The 27,863-nt window shown below is 42.7% G+C and overlaps 1 protein-coding gene across 2 annotated transcripts in view; it reads right to left on the reverse strand.

The window, feature by feature from the left end:
* brd4 (bromodomain containing 4) overlaps window positions 1-27,863 on the reverse strand; it is a 37,275-nt gene that overhangs the window by 2,998 nt on the left and 6,414 nt on the right. Inside the window, exons 1-17 of one of the 2 annotated variants that reach the window (XM_077526525.1) lie at window positions 26,910-27,582; window positions 14,136-14,532; window positions 13,055-13,192; window positions 12,834-12,969; window positions 12,405-12,745; window positions 10,797-11,180; window positions 10,591-10,719; window positions 8,875-9,105; window positions 8,563-8,789; window positions 6,933-7,258; window positions 6,767-6,862; window positions 6,331-6,702; window positions 3,945-4,742; window positions 3,761-3,867; window positions 2,368-2,518; window positions 2,163-2,287; window positions 1,879-2,084 (exon numbers count right to left, since the gene is read on the reverse strand). In XM_077526525.1, coding sequence (XP_077382651.1) covers window positions 1,879-2,084; window positions 2,163-2,287; window positions 2,368-2,518; window positions 3,761-3,867; window positions 3,945-4,742; window positions 6,331-6,702; window positions 6,767-6,862; window positions 6,933-7,258; window positions 8,563-8,789; window positions 8,875-9,105; window positions 10,591-10,719; window positions 10,797-11,180; window positions 12,405-12,745; window positions 12,834-12,969; window positions 13,055-13,192; window positions 14,136-14,532; window positions 26,910-27,007 — 4,262 coding nt within the window. In that variant the 5' untranslated portion in view covers window positions 27,008-27,582. Of the gene's footprint in view, window positions 1-1,878; window positions 2,085-2,162; window positions 2,288-2,367; window positions 2,519-3,760; window positions 3,868-3,944; window positions 4,743-6,330; window positions 6,703-6,766; window positions 6,863-6,932; window positions 7,259-8,562; window positions 8,790-8,874; window positions 9,106-10,590; window positions 10,720-10,796; window positions 11,181-12,404; window positions 12,746-12,833; window positions 12,970-13,054; window positions 13,193-14,135; window positions 14,533-26,909; window positions 27,583-27,863 lie in introns of those variants that run through there. The other variant, XM_077526534.1, reaches the window with a different exon arrangement.

Raw genomic sequence — 27,863 nt, forward strand, 5'->3', positions numbered from 1 at the left:
GAATGAAATGATTTGCTGAAAACTCTTTTTGACTCGTTAATCTCGTTTGGTACTACAATAATACATTTCTTACTGACGTGTGCCTAAATTAGATACGGCTTTCATTTCATGCGAACAAACAAATTTACACAACAATAATCTCCCACATTTCTTGAAAGCAAGTGAGAACAGATAAGGAATACTTTCAAAAGGAAGTTTTTACAAATTTAAGGATGTTTTCAAGGGTGAAATATGTTCACAGCATGTGGAAAGAGTATAACTATATTAAAATGCGACTGCATATTGTGGATTTTCACCTATTACTGTCATATATTAATGTATTCAAAAATATATTATGGATATTTCTATGCAAATATTTGCAAAGGTAGCGCTAGTTTTTAGCGTATTTACACAGGTTCAGTTTTATTTGAAAAAAAATAAATTGTATATTGGCGCCAATACCAGCCTTATTTTGTGGTAGGAGGAAGGAGAAATTCAAAGAGTAGAGAATTGCCTTGAAAATGCAATTTTAAGGGAAAAAAGCTACATTGGGATATTGTTATGACACTTTGGGTCATTCATTGTTTTGTTGCGTCGTGTCTCCTTTATGCGTGTGCGCTCGCCCTGATTGAGTGGAAATAGGAGCAGGTGTTGCCCATTCTGCCTGACCTGATTGCTGCAATGCGATTGGTCAGGGGGCGGGTCCCCCTGGCCTATTTGAAGCGCCTGCCCCACCTGCACATGAGCACTTTCTCAAGATGCGTTCTTACGTCCTTGAGTTTGAAACACCGTTTGAAACAATGTGCAGTTGTGTAACAGTTGGGTGTGAATGACGCAAGCCTAGAGTTGGGCAGTTTTCTGACATAAATCAATCATTAAACGTGTCTTTAAATATGTAGAATTATAAATACATCACTTTCCTCTCTTAATTAAAAGTGTACAAAAGTGTTTTTCCAGACATATCAAGTGGAAGCTGATATTTTAAGGAAATGGAGGAGGAGTTATGGCAATGATTTTAGCCACGATAGCATTAAGCACTGCATATTTCAGAGCATTGGCAATTTCTTTTAGATAATCACCGTATATCCGGTATTTATTTTTATTATTATTCTGGTTGCTGTTGTAATTGGCAGTGGTGAACACATGACTTCAAATTTAATGTATTATTATATGATATGTCACCATGTAGTGAGACATTTGTGTGTGTCTATTCACAAAAATAACTGAAACCACCCCATACAGCCTGGACATAATTTGACCTCTGAAGCAAATCAACTGCTCCTTTATGAAATGATGTGATGTCAGGGGCCTTACAGGGAGTGGGAAGCCTGGGGGAGCACCTATGCATGTTGTGTCCAAGGTTCCCCGAGACTGGGACATAACGGATACATACGGGAAATTGTATGTATCAAAGCTAAAAACACTAGTGGTATCAGTGACTAACCAAGAGTTGAGTAGTCGTACTGGTATCAGTCTGGGCGGGGAAAAAAAAAGTGTTATCGAACATCCCTAATATTTGTAATATTAGACAAGATTTAATTGAACATTTATTGGTTCATCCATTAAAAATGCCCTCCAGTAATTTTAAGGCTTAACTTGATGCAAAATAAACCTTGAACCCCGAGTAGTTGAATTGGCCACTAGAGGGGGCTCCTCATCTTTGTCTCTCTAAATCTCAGCCATAATGAAAATGGGGCCTTTAATTAAGGGACTATTTGTTTTTCATCCCCGTTTCCGATAAAAGCCAGAAAAGGTCCGATTATTGGATGTCTGGAAAGGATTAGGGGAGATCGTTCCTCTCCAATGTGCTGGGAAAATTATCAGAGCTGACAATCGTTCAATGTTTAAAATGGCAAATGGTTTGCAAGTACTTAATTGCGCTTGTGCATCGGTACTTGCCGAAGTTTGTCCTGTTCTCGCCGCATGCGGTCTTTTTCTGCCTGCTCGGCCTGCGCCTTCAGGGCCTTCTCTCGCTCCTCTTTCTCGCGGGCCGCCCGGCGGAACTGCTCAAAGCTGTCGCTGGACGACTTGACGGCGGACATGGGCGTCGACGTGGACTTCTGGGCCAGGCTGGCCCACGAGCCCATGTTCTTCAGTTTCACATCCTGATTTTGAAAACAGTTGGCACCAAAGTTTATTGAAAAGGGTCTGCAGTTCAAACAAAACACGCGGAGGTTATGTACCTTTTTGGGTGCAGTGGGTGCCTTGGACTCCTGCTTGAACTTCTCCTTGTCTTGCAGGGAGGGCGGCGGTCCGCTGGCCTCGGAGGAGCGGATGACAGGCCGAGAGCTGTCCATGGACTTCACATCTAAGCGACACCAGCGGGCCCTCACTCAATAAATGGAAGGAAAGAGAGTCGGGGGATTTGGGGGGCGGGGCAAGTCTTACTCTGTTGGCCGAGGCCCGGCTGAGAGGTCTTGCTGTCGGAATGCTTGTGATGTTCCGACCTCATGGCGGGGTTGAAAGGCTCTCCTCTCATCACTGGTGACGGAGGAAGTTTCTCCTCTTTGAGCACTCCTTGATTACCAGGCACCCTTTGCTGCATTGGAAGCACAATAGCCAGTCTCAGTCTACTTGATATATTTTCAAAACAGAAGTTACTTTTGTTTTACATGTATGACATCGATTAAAAAGTGACGGCAGCTTTTGCACTTGTATGTTTCTGGCTTGGCCATTACGGCCAATCATTACACCAAGCATTACACACGGTCTCCGACATCACCGTTTGTGATAGGCTCCATCTCAACCTATGAGATGGCACGATGGAGAGTGAAACGAGATTGAAACTGTCAACATTATGGACTCGACTCATAAGGAGCTAGCGAGTCAGCTGGCGACCAGGTCCGCCCACCCATGGCCTTACCTGCGGGAAATGTTCACCTTGGACGATTCATGGCGAATGCATTGTGTCCTGCGAGGAATCTTTTTCCAAAAAAGGCCTGTCTCGTCGCAATTAAAAACTTACTGTGCAACCTAGCCTTCATCAATCACCAATTGTATGAATTTTTGCACAAATGCGTCGGCCGTTAGTGAATACATTTACGTAAAACTATCTGAACACCTCATGGCCCTACATAGGTACATCTATTATCTATCTATTTTACACACATAGACACATGCGGTATGCTAAGGTAATAGCCAATGGCAGAGCAGCTGTAAGTATGTTGCGTTCAGGAAACTCTGGGAGCTGCGAGGAGCAGCCCATTCTGTATTTTTACCGTTCGTATCCTGAAACTTCTTTCGTAACAAGAGGTAATATTTTCCTGTTGAGGAGTTTCGTAACTGAAAATTTCGTATGAAGGGACGTAAATAGAGGTACCACTGTATTACTTTTAACAATGGTGAAACAGCACAATAGGGCATAGATTACATACTCTAGCAGGATTTTTCTCTGTTGTTCTTAACTCATTGACTCGCAGTCATTTTCACTGAAGCTCCCAGCTGTTTTAATGGACTTTGACTGATTTTGCAAGGCCCACAGAATAATGTGTTCTATCGCTACAAAACCATGGAACCTACAAAAGATTAGAGTCTCTTCTTTCATCAGGAAAAAAATAATAATAATTCTATCCGTTTCTGTTTTGCAGCAAAACAAAAATAAAAAATCTGATAATGTTTCTTGTAATAGAGATTAATTAATTGCTTGTTAAAAAAATAAATAGAAATAGGGCCTAGAAAAAAAATGACCAGATACGAAATTATACTCACAAAATTGAGGGGGGAAAGAACAGCAATAAGATTATTTTTCAGAAAGTTGGTACTGATCACAAGCCATTCTGACCTTTTTGGGCTGCATATTGTGAGGCGGCGACTGGTGGGTCACGGGAGGGTACTGAGGAAGTTGCGGGGAATGCATCATCAGAGGGGATGGGCTATCCCTCATGTGACCTGTCCACACAAAACAAATCAGAAATACCTGCAGCCAGTGCGATTGCATCGCCTCGTTTCCCGCCTCGGTGCTTCACCTGCGATGAAAAGGTCCGGCTTGGGCGGCCGAGGGGACAGCTGCTCCGGGGGCTGGATGATCTGCTGTGCTTTGCTGCTGGGCACGGCCACCTTGTGGGAAGGCCCCTGAGGCTGACCGATGAGCGTGGAGACCTGCTGGTAGCTCAATTGCTGCGGCTGACTGTGCGGCAGGTGGCGGCTCTGGTGGAGGGACATCTGCTGGGACGGGGCTTGATGCGGCGGGGCTGCCGGAGCCGGCGCCTGAAGAGGAAGCTGGGGATTGGGCAGCGTGGCTTGAGAGGACAGTTGAGGTTGGCCCTGGACTGACTGGAGCAGGGACGACTGTCCCGCTTGCTGCTGCTGCTGCTGTTGCTGCTGACGAGCCTGCGCCTGCAGCGACTGCATGGACTGCTGGGGCTGACGGGCTTGCTGGAACTGCTGCAGGTACAATTGCACTTGGCTGAGGGGCGCCGAGGAGGCCGACTCGTCATCGTCCTCCAGCAGCATCTGGGGAGGCTGGGAAGACAGCAAGCCCTGGGGCGTGAGCGTCGGCGGCGACAACGGCCTCGGGTGCATGGGCTGAGGAGGGTGAAGGATCTGCGGGGGCAGCTGATGCGGCAGAGGTGCCGGCTGGGGCTGGAGAGGCGGTTGATGCTGCGGCGGGTGATGTTGCGGCAACGTGGGCTGCTGCAAAGTTGGCTGTTGCTGTAAGGTGGGCTGCTGCTGCAACACTGGCTGCTGCTGGGAAAGTTTGGGATGAAGAGGCGCGGCCTTGTGACTCGGTCGAGACGGCTGCTGAGGCATGGAACTGTGCAAGGCTAAATGACAAGAAATAAAACATACCATCAATATACAGAGTGTTCCCAAACCTTTTTTGCCATCATTTTTACAGCTGAAATGACAGTAAATGAAATTTTCAATATACATGTAAAAATCTAAATACATTTAATGTTAGAATATGCCCAAAGACAGTTAAACTAGAGTGTGTACTGTGCTTTTCAGGGAAGTGAATACAAATACTAACTAGAAAGCAGATTTGGACATGGCACAGGAAGTGCGCAAATCGGTGATAAATTCAACATCCAACTGTTGCCACGATTTCAAAATTCTGACTTCAATACTATACTTGCACAAAATACCTTGATACCGGTCCTGAAACAATGCAACAGCAAAAACTTAAAACATTCGTTAAAACGAGTGAAATAATAGCTGACTACTACTGATATTTTACAAATTCAAGGAGTGTTCTAAAGTCTTAGGGTACGAAAAGATTTGTTGTTTATTATTTAAGCCTTCGGACTACATAATATTCTAATTGAATAGTTAATGTTTGAAATCCCAACCACAAGAATGGAAGCCTAATTATTTGATTAATGGGATACTTTACTTATTTAGCCATTTTGGGCGGTCAAACATGAATATTTTGCCTATAATAAATTTGACATTTTCATTATTTTTCATGTACAATTAGTACCTTTAAAAAGACATTTTGCAACTTTCTGTCGACTGAAAATGACATCACAAGGGCTCAGGTCACCAATCACAGCTCAGCTTGTGAATGTCACATGACCAAACCTAGAAAACAGGTGAGCTGTGATTGGTGACCTGAGCCCTTGTGATGTCATTTTCAGTCAACAGCAAGTTGCAAAATGTGTTTTTAAAGGTAATAATTGTACGTGAAAAATAATGAAAGTATCAAATTAACTACACACAAAATATGAACTTTTTATTGCTATAATGGGCTAAATAAGTGAAGTATCCCTTTAAGTATCTTAACAGATGAACCACTGATTGTAGCTACGTAAAATAGCAAAGTGATTTCACCCCCATTAGATACATTACAGGCCAAAGGTTTGGACACACTTTGTCATTCAGAAATGGATGTATAAACATCGATTCGGCCGCATATTGATGTGATTCGAGAATTGCGCGCTGTAATATAACAGTATATTGCCAAATCAAATTTTTTTAAACACCCCTAGTTACCAGTATGAGTTTAACTGTTTAGTCGTTATCATGACCTTTTGATACATAAAATTCCACCCCCGCACTCAAAAAAACGACAGACAATTTTAAAGCAAGACCTAAATTTCCCAATATAGTATTCAATTTCCCCTTAAAATTGCATAAAATGAATGTCAATTTTCTCTTTTTCTCTTTTCTAGTACAGCCACAAGAGGGCGTTTTTTTTCTTTCCAAAATGAAACCCACAGTGCATTTCAATTATTGGGACAACCAAACAAATTGGAAGATGATTGTAACAGAACAGATTGGATATGACTTTACAGGGGTGCCACTCAGTATTGTTCATTGAGAAAAAAAAAAAAAAAAAAAAAAAAAGACCAACTGGCCAATCATAGATTGGCATTTATTTATGTATATAATTCTGACAAAGGCCAAGCCTACCTGGAGAGGGCAGAATTGGATGTTGGTTGAGGAAGGGGTGCGTCTCGGGGGACACCGGCCCAGCGGTGTTAGCGCTGAGCTGAGGCGGCGCGGGGGATGAGGAGTTTCCCGAATGGTGGGAAAGATGCATGAGGGGCTGGCCGAACGCCGGCAAGGACTCAAAGCTGTTCTCCAGCATCTGGGAAGACTCCAGGGCGGTTACAGGGGGAGGCATATAGTCCACAGGAGGGGCCTGATTCTGCTTCATCTGAGGCTGAAAAGCTGCCGCTTGCGGATGAAGCGCAGGCTGAGCGGGGGCACCCTGCACGTGTGACTGCGTCTTCTTTCCTTCCTTCACAGATTGGGCCTTCTTCTTTTGCGGCTTCACCATCCCTGAAAGAGTTTAGGATTTGTTGAACAAAAAGAATTAGATTGGCCAAACTTAAAAAGGACTTACCTGGAGCTTCGGTTTCACTATCAGAACTGGAGCCACTGCTGTCAGAAGAAGATCCAGTCTTTTTGGTGGTAACCATGGACTCCATAGACTTCTCAGCTGCAAAACAATCGTGTGTAAATCTCAACATCCCAACGCCACTCTAGGATGAGATGCAAAAACAGCTGACCTCCACCCTTCTTTTTCTTGCGAAGGCACGTGGACACGTATCGCTCCAGCTCTCGCAGGGTGGAGGGCTTGAGTGTTTCAAAGTCAATCTCGATCTCGTCGGGGTTGGAATTCTTGAGCGAGGGCTCTCTCGACTGGATGATGTGGACTACGCGGCCCAGTTTGTCACCGGGAAGCTTATTGATGTCCAGACTTAGTTGCCTCTTCTCTTCATACGTCATGGGCTTGCACTTATCCGACGAAGCCGATGAACCCGCCAGGTTGTCTTCCAGGCCGAGAACAGGCGGAAGGTTGGGGGGCTGGTTGTTTTTCGGAGTCTCTTTTTTGCTATACATACAACACAGATATGCAAGCCTATTAAGAGAGCAGGCCTCAAGAAAATGGAATCCAAGGGATGTAAAAATTCAAATGAAGACAATCATCACAGAATGGGATAGACAGGGGTGATCATATTTCTATAAACAGAAACAAAATTAACAAAAATAATTACCTCATACGATAATATTCATGTACAGTGGTACCCAGACTTACAGGCTTTACAAATTTTCAGATACTGTACAGACAATTTTTGTCTCGAGTTGTGAGGACATTTTTTCATGGGCTCTAAAGGGTGGCAGTGGGACTTTATAACATGCAACGGATAGTGAACAATTTAAGGGTATTTAACCAAACCACATCTCAGACAAGCTATCAAACGTAGCATAGATGTTGCAGTAGTTGTAACCCTTTACTCAGTGGATAGTTGTCAGAAATGCTACAGCGACATATGCATACAGACAATATAACAATACGCACAGGTATCCTCTGTGAAAACATTACTTGGGCTGGCCGGGTATTGCCAACAACTTCACAATACAGGGCTCATGATACGATACCTATCACGATACACATGTATTCCAATACACAAACTTTAATGTGATAGTGTCCTAATAGCTTATATTACTTTACATAGATTTTTATGAAAACAGTCACATGTATACCCAAATGATATTTCTATTACGCTGGATGTCAAAAATGTTTTCTTCTTGTATTGTTAGCAACGCTTCCGGTTTACCGCCAGAGCTGTGCCTGGTTGAAATGTGTTCCCACTGAATAGCAAGGTGCAGCTTTCAGAGACGCGCCGGGAAACTTTATGAATGAATGTGCAATATCGATTTTGATGCCTCTGTATCAATATGTATATTGTAAAGAGGTTTGCATGATAAACTGTATGCCTGTGTCATTTATGCATAGTTTATTGAGCCACTTACTTGTAAAATTGTTCTTTGGGTTTTATGCACAGCTGTATTCTAACTGCCCCTTGGTGGCCAAGGCACTCACACCAGAGGAAGCACAGTCAATGGGTATTTAAGAATGAAATTATAATGCACTAAAGGTTTAAATGCTTACTTTTAATATATTTACAACATTATTGTATCTTTTCCTAAAGTACAATACTGTACACACTCAGTGATTTTTAAATAACAAGCTGAAACAGATCAATGGGATGTGTCCTTTCATTCGTGTGAGTTTTATGACTTAAGAGCATTGACACAGAACAAATTAAACGTATAAGTCAAGGCACCAATGTACTTTTTTCCTCCTATAAACTTTTATAAGCCATCAGTGAAGAGAAATCCAAATGAACCCACCTGGATTTCTTCTTGGGAAGCTCTTTATTGTTGTTTGTACTGGTCTTGGTCCTTTTCGACAGCTGGGAGACAGGTGCAGCATCCTGGATCTCGTCAACAAGACTGGGCATGCCAACTTTCTTTTTATGTTTGTCTTTCTTCTTTTCCTTCTTTTCCTTCTCTTTTCTCTTTGGTTTGCTGGCTTGAGGTTGGGAAAGGGCAGCCAGCTGCTCGTGGACAGCCTTCAGCTACACCGAGACAAGTGGCCGCTTTCTTATCACGAGCAAGGACTGCGACAAAACTTCATAGAAAGTTTCCTCATTTCACACTGACCTGCTCTTGGAGCTCTGCCAACCTCTGAGCTCGCTCCTCCTCTGAGTCGTCCGTCGAAGACTCGGACTCGGAGGAGGAGTCGCTGGAGCTGTCAGAGGAGGAGGCGACGTGGGCCATCGGAGGCTGGGGTTTAACCGGGGCAGGGTGGTGGAGCGGAGGAGTTGGGACGGAGGCAAGAGGCTTGCACTCTGGTTCATCTGGCATCTTGGCAAAGCGCATCTCAAACACATCCTATAAGATAAAATGATGAATGATAATGTTGCATGCCCTTCACTGTTATTCGTTGTTTATGTTGTGGAGTTCCATCTATTTAAAGAATTTATTGACGAGTAACACTGCCATGGCGTCAACTATCGCCATCTTCCTACATCCTGCGGTGAACACTAGCCCAGGGGTGGACAACCACTCAGAGAATAAGAGCCACAACCACAATTTTTTCTGTTATGCAAAGAGCCACATCACACACATGGGCAGACATTAACAGCCCCCATTCAATCCCTTCACTGCCTAGCTCTCTTTCTCATCGTTTTGACAAACTCCCCTGTATGCTTTTTTAGCCCGAGGGATGTCCCAGGCAAGTTCATATGAGCGCTTCATTCATACATTTTGGGTATAACTGTGCCTATTTTTCTGCCTGACCTTTCAAAGTGAGCAACTTGAGCTTGCAAAATTCAGTCCCTTTTGGAAATTCCTGGTTGATGTTTGTGGGCATTCCATTAATATTGACGGAAGGTCCGACAATCCATCAATGACGGACGGCCATTTTGTTGATGATTGCTGATTGACTGCGAACTTCGAAAAATTGACAAAGTAAGCAATGCCTGAAGTGGTTTTCGCCCGTCAATATGTCTAATTTTGCTGACGGACTGGCGAATTACGGAGTATTGATGGACGACTACTCCAAATGATGGAAAGATTTGCTGAACAATCGACAAATGATGGATTGATGATTACAATGCGGGTCAGGTTGAAATACTGACGGCTTGACGATCAGGCAAGGTTGTCCCAACTGTTGATGATTGCCGAATGACGGACGCTCAAAATTCATTGACGCACCCACGTCTGGATGTCTGAATGGAGTGAACTCAAGTGCCACTGAAGATTTGAAACCTTGAAATGCTCCAATGACGCTTAACATATATGATAGTATGGTTTTGTTGTTCACCAAAAACTGTGGTAAAATACCTTCATACTTGTATCTTTGTTTTGCATGTTTTCCTCTCATTTTGAGAACAATTTGAGACCAACACTACAACATTTTTTTCAAGTCATTTGTGTCCAAGCGGATGCACGTATATGCACGTACTTGGTACCTCGATTGACGAATGTAATCCGTTCTATAGGCATGTTCGAACGAGCCCTCACACACGCTATACTTGCTCAGTGTCAAAGGTCCGCGCAAACAGCGTGCCTATATTTGGAATTTTTGACATAGCAGCCTACCAGAAAGTAAAAAGTGACCCTTTTCCCACTGGTTGAGACGAGAAGAAAACCACAACTTGACAACAGATGTATCTTTCATTGTTGTTAAAATGCACTGTATTTATCAAGACTTCTTCCACTGTCCTCCTGCAGTTACCTGTAAATATGTAAGAACGCCAAAAATAGCAGTAAGATGCTCCAGCTTCCCCCTAAAAACGCATTTTATTTCCGACGTATTTATTCAAGAAACACTTAATCATACTGACACATCTTGAACCAAATGGAAACGTTTACCTGCAGCTTGCGTGCCATTGCCACCACCTCGTGGTCAGGCGGATTATATTTGTAGCAGTTGGAAAACATTAACCGCACATCGGCAGCAAATTCCTGGGGATCCCGGTATTGTCTGTTCTCCAACTTGGCCTATGAAAAACACAAATAAATCAAGGAAATTGATGACTGAATGTCAGATTCAACGCTTAGTCAGAATTTATACACACCTTAATGGTGCTTAGGTCCATGGGATGTTTGATGATGTCGTGATAATCGTGAAGCCCTAGCGCAGCCACATCGACGGGTTTGTAGAAGGGCCAGGCGTACATCGTATGTTTCTTGGACAACATCTCCCTGACCAGGCTCAAACAGTATCCCAGTTGATCTTGTGGGATGGGGCTATGACCACTACTGGGCCCGCTCATTCCCATGCCCATTGCTACTTGATGCTGTGAGTCCGCCGCCTCTTTCTTGATCATTTTGGTAGGGCGGGTGCTCTCCCGCCTGGGCAGAGTCTTCCCCGACTTGGACTCGGCCGGGGAAGACTCGCTGAGCTGGTCGTTAGCTGTGGGCGTTGTAGTGTCTGCTTTTCTTTTCTGGCTCTTTCTTTGCTGGAAAGCAACAGCAACAATGGAAGACAGAGAATAAACTACAAACATACAGTGTTTAAACACTATATCACATTACACCTACCAGCCACATAGCACATTTTTTTGTGGAACTCATCCATCTGTCGCTTAATAGCTTTTTACTTTAAGACAAATACTATAGCATATTAAAAAAAAGTTATGAACATCTTGCAGGATTTTTATTTGATTTGACTCTGACTGGCTGTTGAGAATAAATATAAACATGCAATATAATGAATTACACACATTGTATATTTAAATACAAGATATGTTTGGTTTTTTTCTAGTTGAAAAAAAAATGATTAAATAGACTTTTTAACAACAGTAAATAATGAATCATGATTAATTAAAAATGTGATTAATTTGATTTAAAAAATAATAATCTAGTTATATTATTTAATACTGTAAAATCCAAACTTTCTATTTGTGTAAGACTGACCTATAAGACCAAAATATTTACCGGTATGTGTAATAAATCTGATATTGTCTTTATCAATAAATTATTGCTTGTGTTTAATCAAGATTACAAAAAAAAAAAAATTGCAATTTTTAAAAACCATTCAGCCCTAGTTTCTGGAATGTGAGAGTAAGACAAAATTTCTCCAGGATGAGATCTGATGAAATTACGTAGTTTCAATCAGTAAAAAAAAAAAAATCATTTTAATTTATTGTACAAACAGAATGGTAAATGGTAGTTCATTTATATAGTGCTTTTCCACCTTACAAGGCCCTCAAAGCACTTTATATTTGACTACTCGTCACTTAGTGATGACGCAACATCAGGAGCAACTGGGGATTCAGTATTTTGCTCAAGGATACTTCGATGTGATCACAATGGCATGGGATCGAACACACAACCTCTGGCTTGGGAAACAGCCACTCTATCACTGAGCCATGCCGTGATATTGTAAAAATTCCAATAACAGGACTCCGAGCAGTTGAGAATTAGGAGTTCAAAAACTGTTGCGCCTTTTGTATTTTACTGTGTAATATGCTGAAAACAGCTTGCGTTAATTGTTATGAACCCAAAATGATCTGTAGGTCTGAATATATTTTCTATGGCATGTGCAGATCTCTCATGTGCCTAACCTCTGCTCTTATTTATTTGGCTTACTTTTACCTCTATGTTGCAAGACACATCGATGTCGGCGAGATTAAGCTATGAAATGAAGTTAATGATTCTCCCCACGTCAATTGCACACTCACTTTGGTCATGGTGATAGGGTTTTGCAGCATGGGGGCAGTGCTCTGGATGGACGCCGGGGGAAGGGAGGTCTGAACAGGGGGAGGCACAGAGGTCATCATGGGAACTTGAAGAGTGCAATCCAATTGGCCCATAGCGTACGGTGCTCCAAGCTGTGCCGCGTGGCCTGGTAACGTCGGGGGAACGTGGGACGGGAGGGCCTGCATTAAAGGCTGAGGAGGTAGTGAAGGCGGGCCCTGCGCCGGTCCTCTGGTCTGAGGTGCTGCCGAGAGGTTTGACAGACCTCGAGTTTGAGGAGTTGTGGACGAAGGGTCGATTATAGCTCCTGGTTTCAAGTTGAGACCTGAATAATGGTTGAGAAATAGTTAGGCTCGGGAAAAGCAACATGATTGACGACACACGATTATGACATGAACTTAAAAAGCACATACCGGCATCTCTCCGACCTCGGCCCCGGCCCTTCCCTGTCATGACCGCAATCTCAATTTCTTCCTGAGGCATGTCGGCGACCTTTTGGAGGAATGCCTTCTCTAGCGCCTTCGCCATTAAGACTATGTCATCTGAAGGCTGCAGTGACAGACAAACATGGAGCAACATGAAGTCTCGTCAGCTTCTGTACTTCATCTAATTACCAACAGCACTACTGCAGCACCTTATTGTACATGTAGCAGTTGGTAAACATCTTGTTGAAGTCTTGGATACATTCTTGGGCATTCCAGTAGTAGCTGTTTTCAAGCCTTTTCTTGATCGTTCCCATGTCCATAGGATGTTTTATTATTGTGTAGTAGTCCTGCAAAAAGGATCGAGTTGTTCACAAATCTAGGAGAGCAAATTCTTTCGATTATGTCAGCAGGCCAGGATATGCAAAGCAAATGACAAATCCATGACTAATTATTTAAGGACCTCGTGACTGCAGAAAATTCAGCAAGTGTTTTTAGTAAGGCTGAAGTGATGAGTCAGTCAATTAAAACTGAAAGATTTTCACATTTGCAACATGTACCTGCCAATTCATGCAGCAGAGGCGCCGCACCTAAAGTGACAGTAACCAGATCAACGTTAAGAGAATTTCAAGTGGCTCTTGCTATCGGTGCAGTTCCATATCCATGATCAGTCTGATAGTTATTTGTCCGATACTTATGGTACAGCCGTACAAATGAGTGTCCAATAATCCTCTGCTATTCACTAGATTCACTAGGCTGTAATTGATGTTACTAACTACAGTGGGGGAAAAATACTTGGCCAGTATCCCATAGACACCCTACTGGAAGTCGGCCAAATCCTTTTTTACCCCTCTCTACATTTGTAGTAGTCGTCCTGACAATACTCTAAAAAGCAAATGGCTTACAGATGATTACATTTTTGCAAAAACACACCAGAAATGCGCACATGAACACACGTTTTGGACAACGACTCTATCTTGCACTAACAGCGCAATCTTGTCTCTCAGTGGAGATTATCACGTCAACATACTTCCTTGACACCAATTGCTGTACTTACATATTGAGATAGGCCTTTGACAGCATTTTGTAGTATCTTAAGGCATTTCAGAACGAGGACAACAACTCAAGTGTTTTATTTTGTTTTTTAGCTAAAAGTTAGGGATAGGTTCCACATACAAAAGCATGAATGTAAATTTGTGAATGGTGAACCAGGGATATGTACACTATACTGTATGGTTTTATTTGCATTTAGCATTAAGAACCATTCTGAATCAAAAAACTAAAAAGACTTACGGGCAGATTGAGTTTGACTGAATCCACTGGCGATTGGAACGGCCAGGCGAACTGGTGCTTCCACAGGGCCTTCACCACCACCTTGAGCAGGTACTGCAGCTGATTGGTCTGGCGCTTGGGCCTGTCAAGGTTGATGTATTCCGGGGGTGGGGGGTTGCCACCTGTCTGGGGCTGCCCCTGGCTGCCGCTGCTACTGCTGCTGCTGCCGCCCGACATCTGCGCTGCGTCCAGGCCGTCCCCCATTCTGACAGGGTTGGGCATGGGCTCGGGCCCCGGTGCAGGGGCTAGAGCGAGGGCAGGGGGAGCGGTGTTGGCAGTGCACCAGTTCAATCTTGGCCCCGGCACAGACTCCACTGACAGAGCACCACTGATCCCATTGCAATCCTCGCTGGACTCTCTGGGGATGGGAAAAAGAGGCCAGATGTTCATTTTCAACACTTACCAGCATTTCAGTTTATGTTGACATTAACACAGTCGGCAACAACTATAATTAACTTTGCCTATAGAAGAGAAAAGCACTTACAATATTTTCACTGCATAAAGCGTACAAGGGAGTAACTCCCCATTTTGTTTTTTTCCTGTAGTATGGATTTGTGAATACATAATAGACTGCATGTTGTATACAGGCAACGTTGACCAGTCTTTGGAGAACATCCCACAGCAACCTTAAAGGTGCCCTCATATGAAATGTTCACTTTTGGGGGGTTTTGGACATAAGTATGCCTTACCATAGCCTGACTAAGTCCCCAAAGTTGTGAAATAAACAACCCATGTTTCCCTTTCCTATGGGCGTTTGTATCACATTAGCTCAGACAGCACTCTCAAATGGGCTGTTTCAGCAGGTCGGTTTTACACATCACTAACCCCACCTTTTTTTGTTTTACACGTCACTAGCTCAGCGTGAACTCCACCCTCACAATTTCAAAGCTGCAAAAACTCTCTGCAACGTATTTCAGGTTCGCTTAAAATAAATGTTTCAGAAAATGTTATTCCTAAAAGCACATTGTGATGTCTTTATTTTAAGAACACTGACATGTATTAATGTAACAATGTAGTAAAAAAAAGTAGCACACCAGACCTATTCATCTTAGATTTACACTACGTGGTTCAAGTGACACCAAATGGATTTTGGGATACGCTGAAGAAAGACCGCAAGTAGCCTACTGTGTCACACAGATCAAAGACTAACCAAACAACATACCAGCAGAGAATCAAAACTTCAGCAAATGCCCAGAGGTGCAAATTGCAAAAGCCATTAAACAGGAAGATGGTTGCCTGCAGCCAGTGGATCTATGCGGCGCTCACATGCAATTCAACATATGGAGGGAAGGGTCATTCCGGGTCAAACGTTATATAATGTGTTTGCGGTTGTTGCTTTTGTTTCTATAGTGTTTGGAATATGGGTCTGTAAGCAGATGTAAACAGAGGGAGTTGGGCCCTCAAGAGCAATTGTTGTTTCATTGTACAGTAGCAAAAATAACAGCCACCTATCAACGGGGAAAGCGTGATATGAATTCTTCAAAAGTGAGCTCTCATATCTTACGTAAGCAGTGAACAAACCACGAAATCCAATGCATCCTTGTGGGATACAGTGACTAAACAAATGCAGTGGCAAGTGTGCAAACATCTGCAGAGCAGAGGGCAAAAGGGCAAGGTGAGCAATGCGCTGTAGCTGTACCCTACTAGATTACAAATCCAGTCATCCCTCAGTGAATTCACCACTAGTTTTTGCAATGCGTTTCCTTGGGGACAGTAGACCCCTCATGAGTTATGATGGTGGAAAACATGTTACAGTGGTAGAGATACGAGTTTAATTCATTGCACAACAACCACGCTGATACCTCAAAACATTCAAAATCTCATCATCATCTTTCTTAATCTGTTCCAACCACTATTCAAATTCAAATATCTGTTGTTGTAATACCATAATACACTGATAGTTGTTAGTCTGTTAATGACATTTTGCATTGTTGGTTACTGGTTAGTATCAAGCTAAACTGACTTACCGAGAGCAACGCTATGTGGTTGCCGGTTGGTTGTTTTAAATGAGCTTGCTTTATGTTTAGTTTGACAAGAAAAACAGGCCTATGACTTTTGGGCACTAAAGAAATCTCCTTTTAGCATAACTTCCACAAGGACAAAGTAAAAAAGAAAAAAGATCTGTAGCCATATACAACATTTTATGTTGATACCAGATGGTTAGGTGCCAAAGCCTTATCATACAAATAAATATTGCCAGATGGTACTCAACTGCTCATTAACATCAGCAACAAGTGCGCTCGCTCACTGTGACAGTCTTTCACAATGAAAAGTGTAAACAAACGTGCGGAACACATTCATCTGCAATAAATCTGGGAGCATTAACTTACACCTCCTGCAGGGCTACCAGCATCTGTTGCAGGCACAGATCTGGACAAGCTCAACTCGGAAAATGGTACACAATACTTTTTCATACTGGCACACTTCACGGTCTATTTATATGTATGTATCGGATATTATTGTTGCTGTCTGGTGCAATTCAATACTAAGCTCGGTTTCCAGTCATTAAATATCTGACTCATATTTTTGTTGTTTGTGCGAGTTATACATGATGACATCAGTTTTGTAAATACACTAGCTAGCAGTGGGCGAACATGCTACAGAGGAGTCTGTAATCGGCCAGCGGCTGAGCTGAATAGGTTAGAAACTGTTAGTGGCGGGAATACCCGTGGCAGCGAGCAGAGTGCATCTGTGCACCATTGTGGGAAAGATTCACTCAAACAAAATGTTCCTGTTCCACCATGTCTGTGTATTCATAATTGTTTTAGCTTGAAATTGCAGGTGTCTATTCATGTTTTTGAGTGAAACTGCAAGCACAATAAAGTGGGGTTTGCCCATATATTTAGTTTGACACACTTTAACTGATGACTCGTGTAGAAAAAAAAAGCTGTTGGCAGATCCATGGTTAGGGCAACAGTCTTACGTAATTTGCTCTAAAGGCTCTGTTAGTTTTCCATGAAAACCCACGCACCGTTAGGGAATCCAAACAGGAAATGTTGCCGTTTTATTGGCACTTAACATCCCATATAATTTAAACAAAATAGACTGTAAACAGTGATCACTAAGACAAACTGATAAACTACTACCACCAGGCGGTAGTCGCCTTTTACACATGGATGCACTGAGGCATTACTTTGCTTACACATTATGTCAAAATTAAGAACCCCAAAATGTTGGCGTATGGACAAGTATATTATTAGCCAAGTTGTCAACCTCACTGGCACTGTGGAGTCCAAGTGATGAATTCAGCTCAAACATTCCTGAGATACTTCTAACTGGAAAATATTATTGAAGAAAAATATATGCAAAAAGACACTAAACAACCATTTATATGAAAACATTAGAGATAGACCGATGTGCTTTTTTCAGGGCCGATACCGATACCGATTATCGGTAGTCAAGGAGGCAGATAACCGATATTTGAAGCCGATATTCATTTGCAGTAAAAGTTAAAATGTTGGCACCAAATTTTTGAATAATGCAAACCCTAACCGTTCTTTACAATGGATCTCGCACTGCACTTTTCATTTTACATCCTTCCATCTGCAATAAGATGTTGGTGGCGGGGGGGAGTTAAATGTGGGGGCCAACGTGACATTACCTTTTATAGCATTTGGGATACTTGTAGTTTTATTCTATAAATGTTATATTTTTATATTTTGAAGTAATAGGAGGAACCCTGTCATTCAAAATGTGCATCAGCTGTGGCATTACTTACTACAACCCAAAAAAAAAAAGAAAAATCCATGAGAAAAACTATTCATCCCTGAACACCATACAGTTCTTGCAGACCTTATTATGATTATTGTTATTGTTACCATATAGACAGTATTGATAAGCTTAGGATCTTAAATCGAGAACAGCAATATCATGCTACTCCTCTCTACAAGAGAACTGTCAAAAGACACTTCATCATGTAGTTTACTGCCACTTAGGATGCACCAATCAACGCAGAAAAAGGTAGAGTAAAATAACTTTGTTATAATAATAGTAAGAATAACTTGGTTAAACAGACATTGTTGCGGTGGACCGCTGCCAGTTTCTGCTGTTTAATGTGTTTTACACTTATAGACACGTGTGTATATGGGCACACTATTCTCTCACTACTGTACTGTACTGTATCACTTAATGGCACAGATGTACTTGTCTAAATAATAACTGGGCTGCAACATTGCTAATTCACATTAACAAGCACTATCTTAGCTGTCCACATGAATAGTTACTAACACACGAGAAAGTTATACAACACACCAAACATGAGCTCATTATTCAAAGTATGATGCACTTAACGAAATTACATCACTGAACATTAATTGCAGCCGACTACGGCCGTAGATGTTACATATTAGTGGCATCCATTGAGAGGATAATGTCTAACATACGGAAGAGAACACGTTCGTGTAGTTAAACGGTGTTTGAGACACTTAATTAGTTACGGAGCGGACTTTAACGAGGTGCACAACGAGCTGTCAATCAAATCGACGTCGAAGCTTAAGGCACACAATGGCAAACCAGTGCGACAAATAAACACAATATAAAGTAACTAAACGCTATTTAGTGTCACTGTGGCATCTAACTGCATAATAACCGCTATGCAACAAGTAGTGGACGTGACCCAGAATGCAATGTGTGCGTCACGAGAGGTAAAAATAATGACGTTACTCTACTCTTAACATGGAACTAGAAGACAATATAATAATGACAACTGTTAATATTTGGAACCTTTCTAACAAACATTGTTTACTTAATTAAGTGAAAATGTGGGTGATTCCCTCCCCGAGTAGTTCAAGTAGCGAATTAGCTACTGGATGTTAGCATACATGCTAAGCTGAACACACCACTGTTAGCTAGCGGGGATTCAATGCAAGGCAATGCAGCTCCATTCATATAGTGCATTTAATACACAACAAAATTCAATGTGTTTAGCTTATCATGGTGAAAAGTTCGGCGGAGTCTCTTCTCTTTTAACTTACCTTCGAAGCATGTGTCTCGCGTTGTGTCCGTGGGTGCGTGTGTGACCGGCTACTGTGATACACGGCATACACTACTGATTGGTTCTGGCTCTTGCACGGCTAACCAATCAAATGCTGCTATGGGCGTTACGTTGCTGGAGTTGGACTCCATAACAGACAGAGACGCTCTGGGCTGCATTCGAAGCGAAAAGACGGAGTTTTAAATGGATCGCTTATATCGGCCGTCAGATTAATAAAACAGGCCGATACCGATATGTACCAATATGTCAAATATCGGCCCCGATTATCGGCCCGGCCGATTATCGGTCTATCTCTAGAAAACATTGGTGCAGATTAATGCCACAATTTATGTCTTGTGTGACATCGTACCAGTGACATCATATACTAATCAGCAATGCAGCCATCTAAAACCGAGTACCAATCGGTATGCTCTGTATGGGACAATACGCTCTTATGGACTGCAGTTTTTCCTTTTTACAATTCATTTTACCTTGAGGCTTGACATTTTGTGTGTGTATGTGCGACTGCCCAGATTGATGACCAAAATTCAACTGTGAGGTAATATCTCTCCAGTCACTATTGTGTATCCACCCCACTCACTAGGGTTGTGCTCAAAAAAATCGATACGGCAAAATATCATTGCAGGCCTCATTACAATACATGTATCGATACGCAGGTGACCAAATCTATATTGCTCATTAACTTTAAATAGGCAGTTAACGATGTGTTGCTTGTGCAGGGCTGTACAGCCTCTTTGAAGTTGAGCAGGAGAAGTGGGAGCAGAGTAGACACGGGTGTCTTTGCAGCTTGCATTGTACTTTATAAAAAAAAGAAAGAAAAAACACAGCAGCATCTTTGACGTCAATTGCCTTCAATTAATGTACGTGCAGGAGGAGCATGAGGGAGTCGTTGAGCGAGGAAAGACACATGAGTGCCTTAGTTTGCATTGTACTTAGCTAATAAAAACTGTGTGAAGTCTGGTTAAAAAATAGCTCAGCAGTGATTGGACACTGTCTTGCAAAGAAAAATTAAAAGAGAGGAAGAATATCAACATATGACTGTTATAATAAAATGCAAGTATCCATCCATCCATTTCCTTGACCGCTTATTCCTCACAAGGTTCGCAGGGGGTGCTGGAGCCTCTCAGCTGACTCTGGGCAGTAGGCGGGGTGCACCCCGAACTGGTTGCCAGCCAATCGCAGGGCACACAGCGACGAACAATCATCCACGCACACAAGCACACCTAGGGACAATTTGGAGCGCTCAATTAACCTGCCATGCATGTCTTTGGAATGTGGGAGGAGACCTGAGTACCCGAAGAAGACCCACACAGGCACGGGGAGAACATGCAAACTCCACCCAGGAAGGCCGGAGCCTCGACTCGAACCGGAGTCCTTAGAACTGGGAGGCGGACGTGCTAACCAGTCATCTACTGTGCCGCGCAAAATGCAAGTAAATTAATGAAAAATATTGGGATACGTATCGCCTTGAAGATCATGTATTGGGATACATAGTATCACGATAAGTATCGTATCGTGACTCCTGTATCGTGATAGATATCGTATCGTGAGGTTGTTGGCAACAGCCACCAATACCACTCACAGTTGCAGCTGCATCTGGGTTCAAAGTTTTGCACACAGAAGTGGAAAGCAAAAAAATCCAACCTATTTTTCTATACCAATTATCTTCACTGGATTAATTTCTGTTTCACTGTTGAAATACGATGAGTGTCACTCTTCCTTGATACGGGACAATTGAGCAACTACAAAATGCAACACCAGCAAAACCGCATGTGTCAATTAAGAATGGTGTTGAACACACCTTTTGTGCCATTTCAAATAAACTGAATAAAATAACCAGTGCAGTGGGCGCATTTATTATGAAAGAATCTCTGCCCTTTTAATTCGCCGAAGATGTAAGGTTGCTTAATTAAAAAAAAAAAAAAAAAAAAAAAAAAAAGAACAATATAAATACAATAATCATGCAACATTACATTGTACATTGTAATTCCCTGACTGTACAAGTAGCTTTTGTTGTCATTTTTTCATATTTTATTTTGTGCTACAGAGAACATTTTAAACTACTGTCATGTATATACAAGCAGTCAAGGAATAAGAGGCAATTAACCGTTAAAAAAAGCCGTAGTTGGTAGTCGAAAGTGTGTCGAGAGATCACAAAAGATGACGCAGTTCATGGAGGAAATGAGGAACCTCGGGAACACATAAAAAAAAAAAAAAAAAAAAAAAAAAAAGCCACAGACTGTCAACTTGAGCCATGCGGTGAGTCACTATCACTCATGGCACATTTGTTTAGTGATCAAAAAGACCTTTATCAGATTTGTTTTTGTTGTGTCACTGTTTTTTCTTTACACAAAACATTTTGTTTGTCTGCTTTTTTGTTAGAAACCTGTGTTTTGGGCAGACACAGATCTGATTCTGATCAGCCAATATTTGCTTTTTATGCACACTTTTTGATCGGCTGTAATGTTTTAAATAGCTGATCAATAAATTACATCAGTGATCGGCTCTGCAAATTAAAAAAGAAAAAAGAAAAAGAGAAATCCTTAAAGATTAGGAGGAACTTTTTTAAAGCACTGTACTTCAATATTATAAACAAACCATTTTGTGCTTTATTGTAATGTGTTGCCATTGAGGGGTTGTGGCAAAGCTGTCATGTTTTGTTTATCTTGCTATGTCCGAGTTCATAAATGCAACACTGCATGGTCGCGACTCGCGAGCCAAATGAGAGAAAAAGACCTCCATGACCCTGAGGGAGCACGTTCGATGTCAACTCGTTCGGTAGTAAACTGTTTTGGTTATTAATAAACACGATTTCCTTGACTAAAGCCTCCGTAAACCTTACAAAAATGTTTGCGTGCCAAACAGAACATCATGTTACACACATGATGCTAACACACACTGTGCTAATGCTAGCTTCCAGATATAAACTATGCCAGAAATATTATTATTAGCCACAACATGCTTACTTTTTAAATGCTGCTTTACCACTACTGTGGTGCCATGAAAGGGAGGTTTACCCCGTATTTATTTTGGTTGAGATGCACCTGAAGTTTCAGGTTCTGTTGCGAAGTGCGAACATTATTCAGTATATAAGTAATAATGAAATTTGTTCATTGCAAAATGCAGTCTGTGGTGACAAGCAAAATAAAGAGTATTTTCAGGGGATATACACAAAACATACTTAAAATGTACCAAAAGAAAGAAAGGCCAAGAAAAAAAAAGAAAAAAAAAGGAGGTACAAAGTGTACTTGTACATGTACCGTTCTGGTTGCACTCTTTAACCAATATAATGCATATAATATAATAATAATATAATATAATAATGAGTATAAACTCATCTCAGTGACCTGCTGGGCTGAAGCAGTGTTGGCATGTGAGACTAATCAAGTGTGCACAAGCACTAAAGTGAGGGCAATCAAAAAGTCCACTTCCTGCCACTTACATGTCCTACATTGCCCCTAAGCTCTGGAAGACCAGTTGACCTTTGACCTGAACATACATCACTGCAGACTGCTGTGGAATGTTGAAAAGAGCGGAAGAGGCTTTAATTCCTGGGGTGGGGGGTTGGACATCTCACACCAGGAAATGTGCTCTTGTGTTTAGCCTCACAGCGAGTGTAAGGAAAGAACATCATAGCAAGATGTCACCGACATCTCCCATGAAAGTCTCGATAAATCATTAATCTACAGGGAGGAGGGTCAAGCTCAGGTAAAGATGTCAGACGGCAATCAGCCTCTTAAGTGTCAGAATAGTGTTGAGCCTAAAAGTAAATGGTTAAATAATTAATATCACCCAGGATAGGCGCACCATCCCTGCTGATTCACAAAGCCACTTTCTTACAACTGACATCATGCATTAACACTTACTTACTGATGATTAATGCTGATGATGTGAATTGCTATTTATCTCAGTAACACATATGACCCTTTGAGCGTTGTAGTGTGACTGGGTTCTGTGCTAACCAAATATCGGGAAGTTAAAAATATGAAATTGCCAGTAAAGTTGGAATTTTTTACCTATTCCCCCTGAATGTTTCTGTTCCGTATAAAAGTCACTGCCATGAATGGGTGGTGGAAACCAAGCTGAGGTGGAATATTTTGCCTTCTGAGGTCGTATCAGAGCCATAACCAAAGTGGGATAGATGACAGGACCTGACACTCCACTCTGCCCTGTTTTCTTGAAAGTGTTTGTTGTGGCCTACAAGTAATTTTATACTTCACAACAGACACTGACACGCATCATCAATAGCCCAACTTTGCTGGTTCCTGTGTGTGTGTGTGTATATATATATATATATATATATATATATATATATATATATATATATAAGAAGAAGAAAAACAAACAAACAATCTGGATAACTACAATTGTTAGTTTGCATTCCAACACATCTTGTATGAGTTACGTCACGCACGTCATCGTGAGATTACAGTATCTCGGCCATAGATCTCTATAATCCCAGCACCCAGGCCCGTACTGGTCATTGGAGACGTCAATGTTTTTCTTCTCTTTGATTTACAAAGGACATTACACATGTGCAACAAGAGGGAATGAAAATCAGCACTGCCTGTATGCTAGCTACCAATGAAAAGTGAGCTTGTTCATGTTTAAATCAGGATTAATTGTATTTCTTATTATTGTATTTATGTATTATTATTATTATTATTATTTGTCTTATGTTCTTTGGACAGCCCTTTATTACAGCCCTCAAAATTGACGTGTCCGTCGAGCATGCAGTCAAGACGGAGCGGATCCACGAAGCTAACCCGAGGATTAACAAAGGCGCTCCAAGTCTCCAACTGCTGGACATTGGTGTAAACTTGGCATTCAAATTCAGTTCCGAGCAGCCTTTGTACGCTGGATGAGAGACGGCGAACACACTTTCACCAAACTGGGAGGCAGCGTCGGATGAGTACGCCACTATATGTGAATAGATTGTGAACGACTGGGCTCGCGAAACCCGCATCATTGTTAACAACCGCACGGCAACGGGACTGACTCAGACAATGACGAGCGGGAACCTGGCATGTTTGAATGAGGGATTACGCAGCTGTTCAATTTGGATACCGAAGATGAGGACGTTGATGGATTTGTGAATGAAGACTGAACAAAAAAAAAACGGGAGTACATTGTTAAATCGTTAAATAAAGTATAAAGGCCTCAGTATGCTTCTGCGAGAGGCTCGCGTCGAGGCGTCACGTTGGAGCTCCGCTCGTGCGTTTGCCTTCCGACTTGTGCGCAATACACATCGGTGTCTGCTGGAGTTTCACACCAAGTCCCGCTGTCACTATGGCTGGGCCGCCACAGAGTGGCGATTCCTCTGCATTTTATGACGGATTCAGGAAGTTCAATTTAATTCATAAACACGAAACAAAGCCGGGGGGAGAGTAAGTTCATCACCGTGGCAATTAATTATTGCCAATTTGCACCGGTGTCGGCCGTAAACTCGCCAAAACACAACAGCCGTGCGCTTAGCGAACACAGTTTTTTATTTTTTTTATTTTTTTGTTATTGTTGTTTTCCGCCTCTCGTCCCAGGCACATATCCACATGCACAGCCGTGGTCTTCGAGCAGGGAAGTCGATTTGCGCCGCCAGTTGCCTTCACGGAAACTATCTGGGCGGGGGGCGGGGAGAGAGAGAGAGAGAAAAAAAAGAAAAAACGCCATCGAATGGACCAATCAGAAGCGAGCGACGCCCCGCCATCGACGTGCGTCCAAGGATTGGCGACGTGTGCACGTCGGCCGGCCACGAGCGACGCAGCACTTAAAATTCATGGCTCACGTCGATCATGTGATCGACGGCGCTCATCGTCGCGAGAGCAAACGTGGAGGCATAAATTAGGCTTTACACTTTGCTCCTGCAACCCGTTTGTTTTAGCAAACATACAGAAATAAAGCGATGCGCTTTTATGTAAAGCGCAAAGTTAGCGTAACACCCCCCGTTGACCGCTGTCGAGCACCCCCAGGCAACCACGGTCCGCTGTCAAGCGCCGCTTGAAAAAAATTCTGAGCGGAAACACTGAATTACTTTTTTTTTTTTGTAAAGTTACAACAAGATACCGTTTGGAACAACGACAAAATGCAGATCAATCGATCGATCCATCGATCAATCCATCCATTTTCTTAACCGCTTATTCCTCACGAGGATCGCAGGGCTGTTCGAGCCTATCCCAGCCAGCTTCAGGCAGTAGACGTACACCATGAACTGGGTACCAGCCAATTGTAGGGCACACAGAGACAAACAACCACTCACACACACAAGCACACCTAGGGACAATTTGGAGCACCCAATTAATCTGCCATGCATGTCTTTGGAATGTGGGAGGAGACCAGAGTATCCGGAGAAGACCCACGCAGGCACGGGGAGAACATGCAAACTCTATCCAGGAAGGCCGAAGCCTGAACTTGATCTTACATCCTCAGCACTGGGAGGCAGACGTGCTAACCACTCAACCACCGCGCCGCCCAAAATGCAGATGTTATAATAAAATACAAATATATTATTTTGGTTATAAAATGTGTCATTTTGTTAAAAATAAACTAAAATCAAATCAAAATGGGCAACTTAAAATCGAATTGGGGCTCGAGTGAATCATTACATTACATCTCTGACAGCTTTGGTTGTTGTTAAAGTGCTCTCGAAATAAAGTTGAGTTCTGTTATGGCTCCAAAGCAGCAATTTTGAATGATCTCTGTGGATGTTTGGATGAAAACAAATGAGGGCTCTCAATCATTCCTTAACTAGGTCAATGAGCGGAATACAGGTGAGGTCATTATGGGAATTGGATTAGCGATGATGAGTGATTAATCATTGGGACGTTAATAAGGTGAATGCAACAATGCAATCAATATTGGCATTGGTGACAATTGACGACAGACAGCAAATAGTCAAAAACAGTGCAAAATCGCTGTGGAAACCCCAGTTGCATTAGGAAGGTTTTATATACCACTAGAACTCGTACCACTATCCTTCCCTTTTGAGCAGTGTAACATTTGCTCAGCCTCCCTCCCAAGAATTACAGCTGCTTCTCCACCTGACAGCTTCATGTGGTTTTTGTATTCAAATGACAGCCACCTCTTTGCACCACAAAAGAAGTTTCCTCAACAGTCACCATAAAACAATGATCAGGTCGCTTTGCAAAAACCCAAAATTGGTTTAGCGCACAAGGCCAGAACTGGATAATGTCCAAAGATCCAAAGCTGTCCAACGTCAAGAGTTCCTCTCATGGTTATAAGCATCTATGAGTCTGTATGAGTCACTGCATGTGACTCAAATAGGATAACCATGACTCAAGATAGACACCAAAAGAAAATGAAGGCTCTTTCACGCTGAACTTCCAGCTGGCTGCGATATGCAAGCAAAACTTCCATGAATCACACACACAACCCCCTTCTTTCTCTGTAGTCCTCCTTCCTCCACACCCCCCTCTCACCAGGAGGTTGGTTCATGGCTTCTGGCTAAAATGTGGATAACAATACTGTCCTCAACATGAGATGAGACTAACAAACAACTAGGGGAAAAAGTGTCAGGCCATTTAGATAGAAGTGATAGTGTGGCCACCACATGACAGTCCCAAGTGCCAGAACTCCAGGCTGTTCCGAATGTTACCTTGTCCTCAGCACATCAACACGCAATGCGTGGAACTGATGTATTATGATGCAAGTTTCATTAAACACACACGCACACTTGCTGTGCTGTTGAAAAAAGTTCTTAGAAGACGTTTCACATTCAACACAATTACCTTTTCACAGAGACCGAATGTGCAATCTTTTCAAGAAGGGCATCCAGCTTTTGGAAATCCAGCAAATCGTTGGACTTGGCATGCATCTTGTAATCCATTTATATAAACTCCATGACACGGAAACAAGCCACAATCCCGAAAGAAGGGTTAAAAACCGATTAGGAAAGTTTGTTTTTCCTTTTCTGTCATCCAGAACACAGATTTAAGCCAGAGGCCCTTGTGCGTATGCTAAAATCCCACAAAACATGATGAGTAAATCCACTGCGTAGTCCAAGTGGAGTTTTGGGCGGGGGGGGGGGGTGGCTGTTCCAGGAAAAAATAGCCCGGGAGACGGGAAGAGCTGGGTTCAGACGCAGAGTATAGGCCACGGAAGCCTGCAGCCGGCAGGCTGTGTTAGCTGTGTGAACCGGTCTTCTCCCTACCCCATCCCCCTCTCAGAAGTACAACGGCACAGTTGCCAAAGGCTCTCCGATCCATTGTGTCCTCTTCAGGGTCCTCCACAACTTAAATGAAAAACAGCAGCGTGCGAAACGTACGCAAGGCCGCCCTTGCGAAGACCCTGCAGAGACTCCAGAAGGAGGAGGACTTTTATTCCGCTCGCTCTCCTCCCTCTGCGTCTCTGGCGCAGGCAGACCAGCGTGCAGTTTCTCAACAGGAAAAATGGCTCTGCTGCTTCCTCATTCACCGGAGCCTCGGCCCACACACACACCCCTCCCTTCCTCTGGCTGCCATACGTGCTTGTTCATTCCACCCCTCCCCTGTTTCCCCATCAATAGCTTGAGGTTCTTGCTCGCTCGCTCGTTCCCCTCTCTCTCTCCTAGTCCGACACCTTTAACACCCCACCCACCCCTTCCTGTCTTTCCCGCTGTCCGCTTCGTCATGCTCCACCCCCGCTCACGTTTTTCTTTGGGTGACTCTTGGCTTCCCAAACTACTTAAATAACAAATGTGCAAA

The sequence above is a fragment of the Festucalex cinctus genome, chromosome 1 (assembly GCF_051991245.1).
Source record: "Festucalex cinctus isolate MCC-2025b chromosome 1, RoL_Fcin_1.0, whole genome shotgun sequence".
Taxonomy (NCBI): domain Eukaryota; kingdom Metazoa; phylum Chordata; class Actinopteri; order Syngnathiformes; family Syngnathidae; genus Festucalex; species Festucalex cinctus.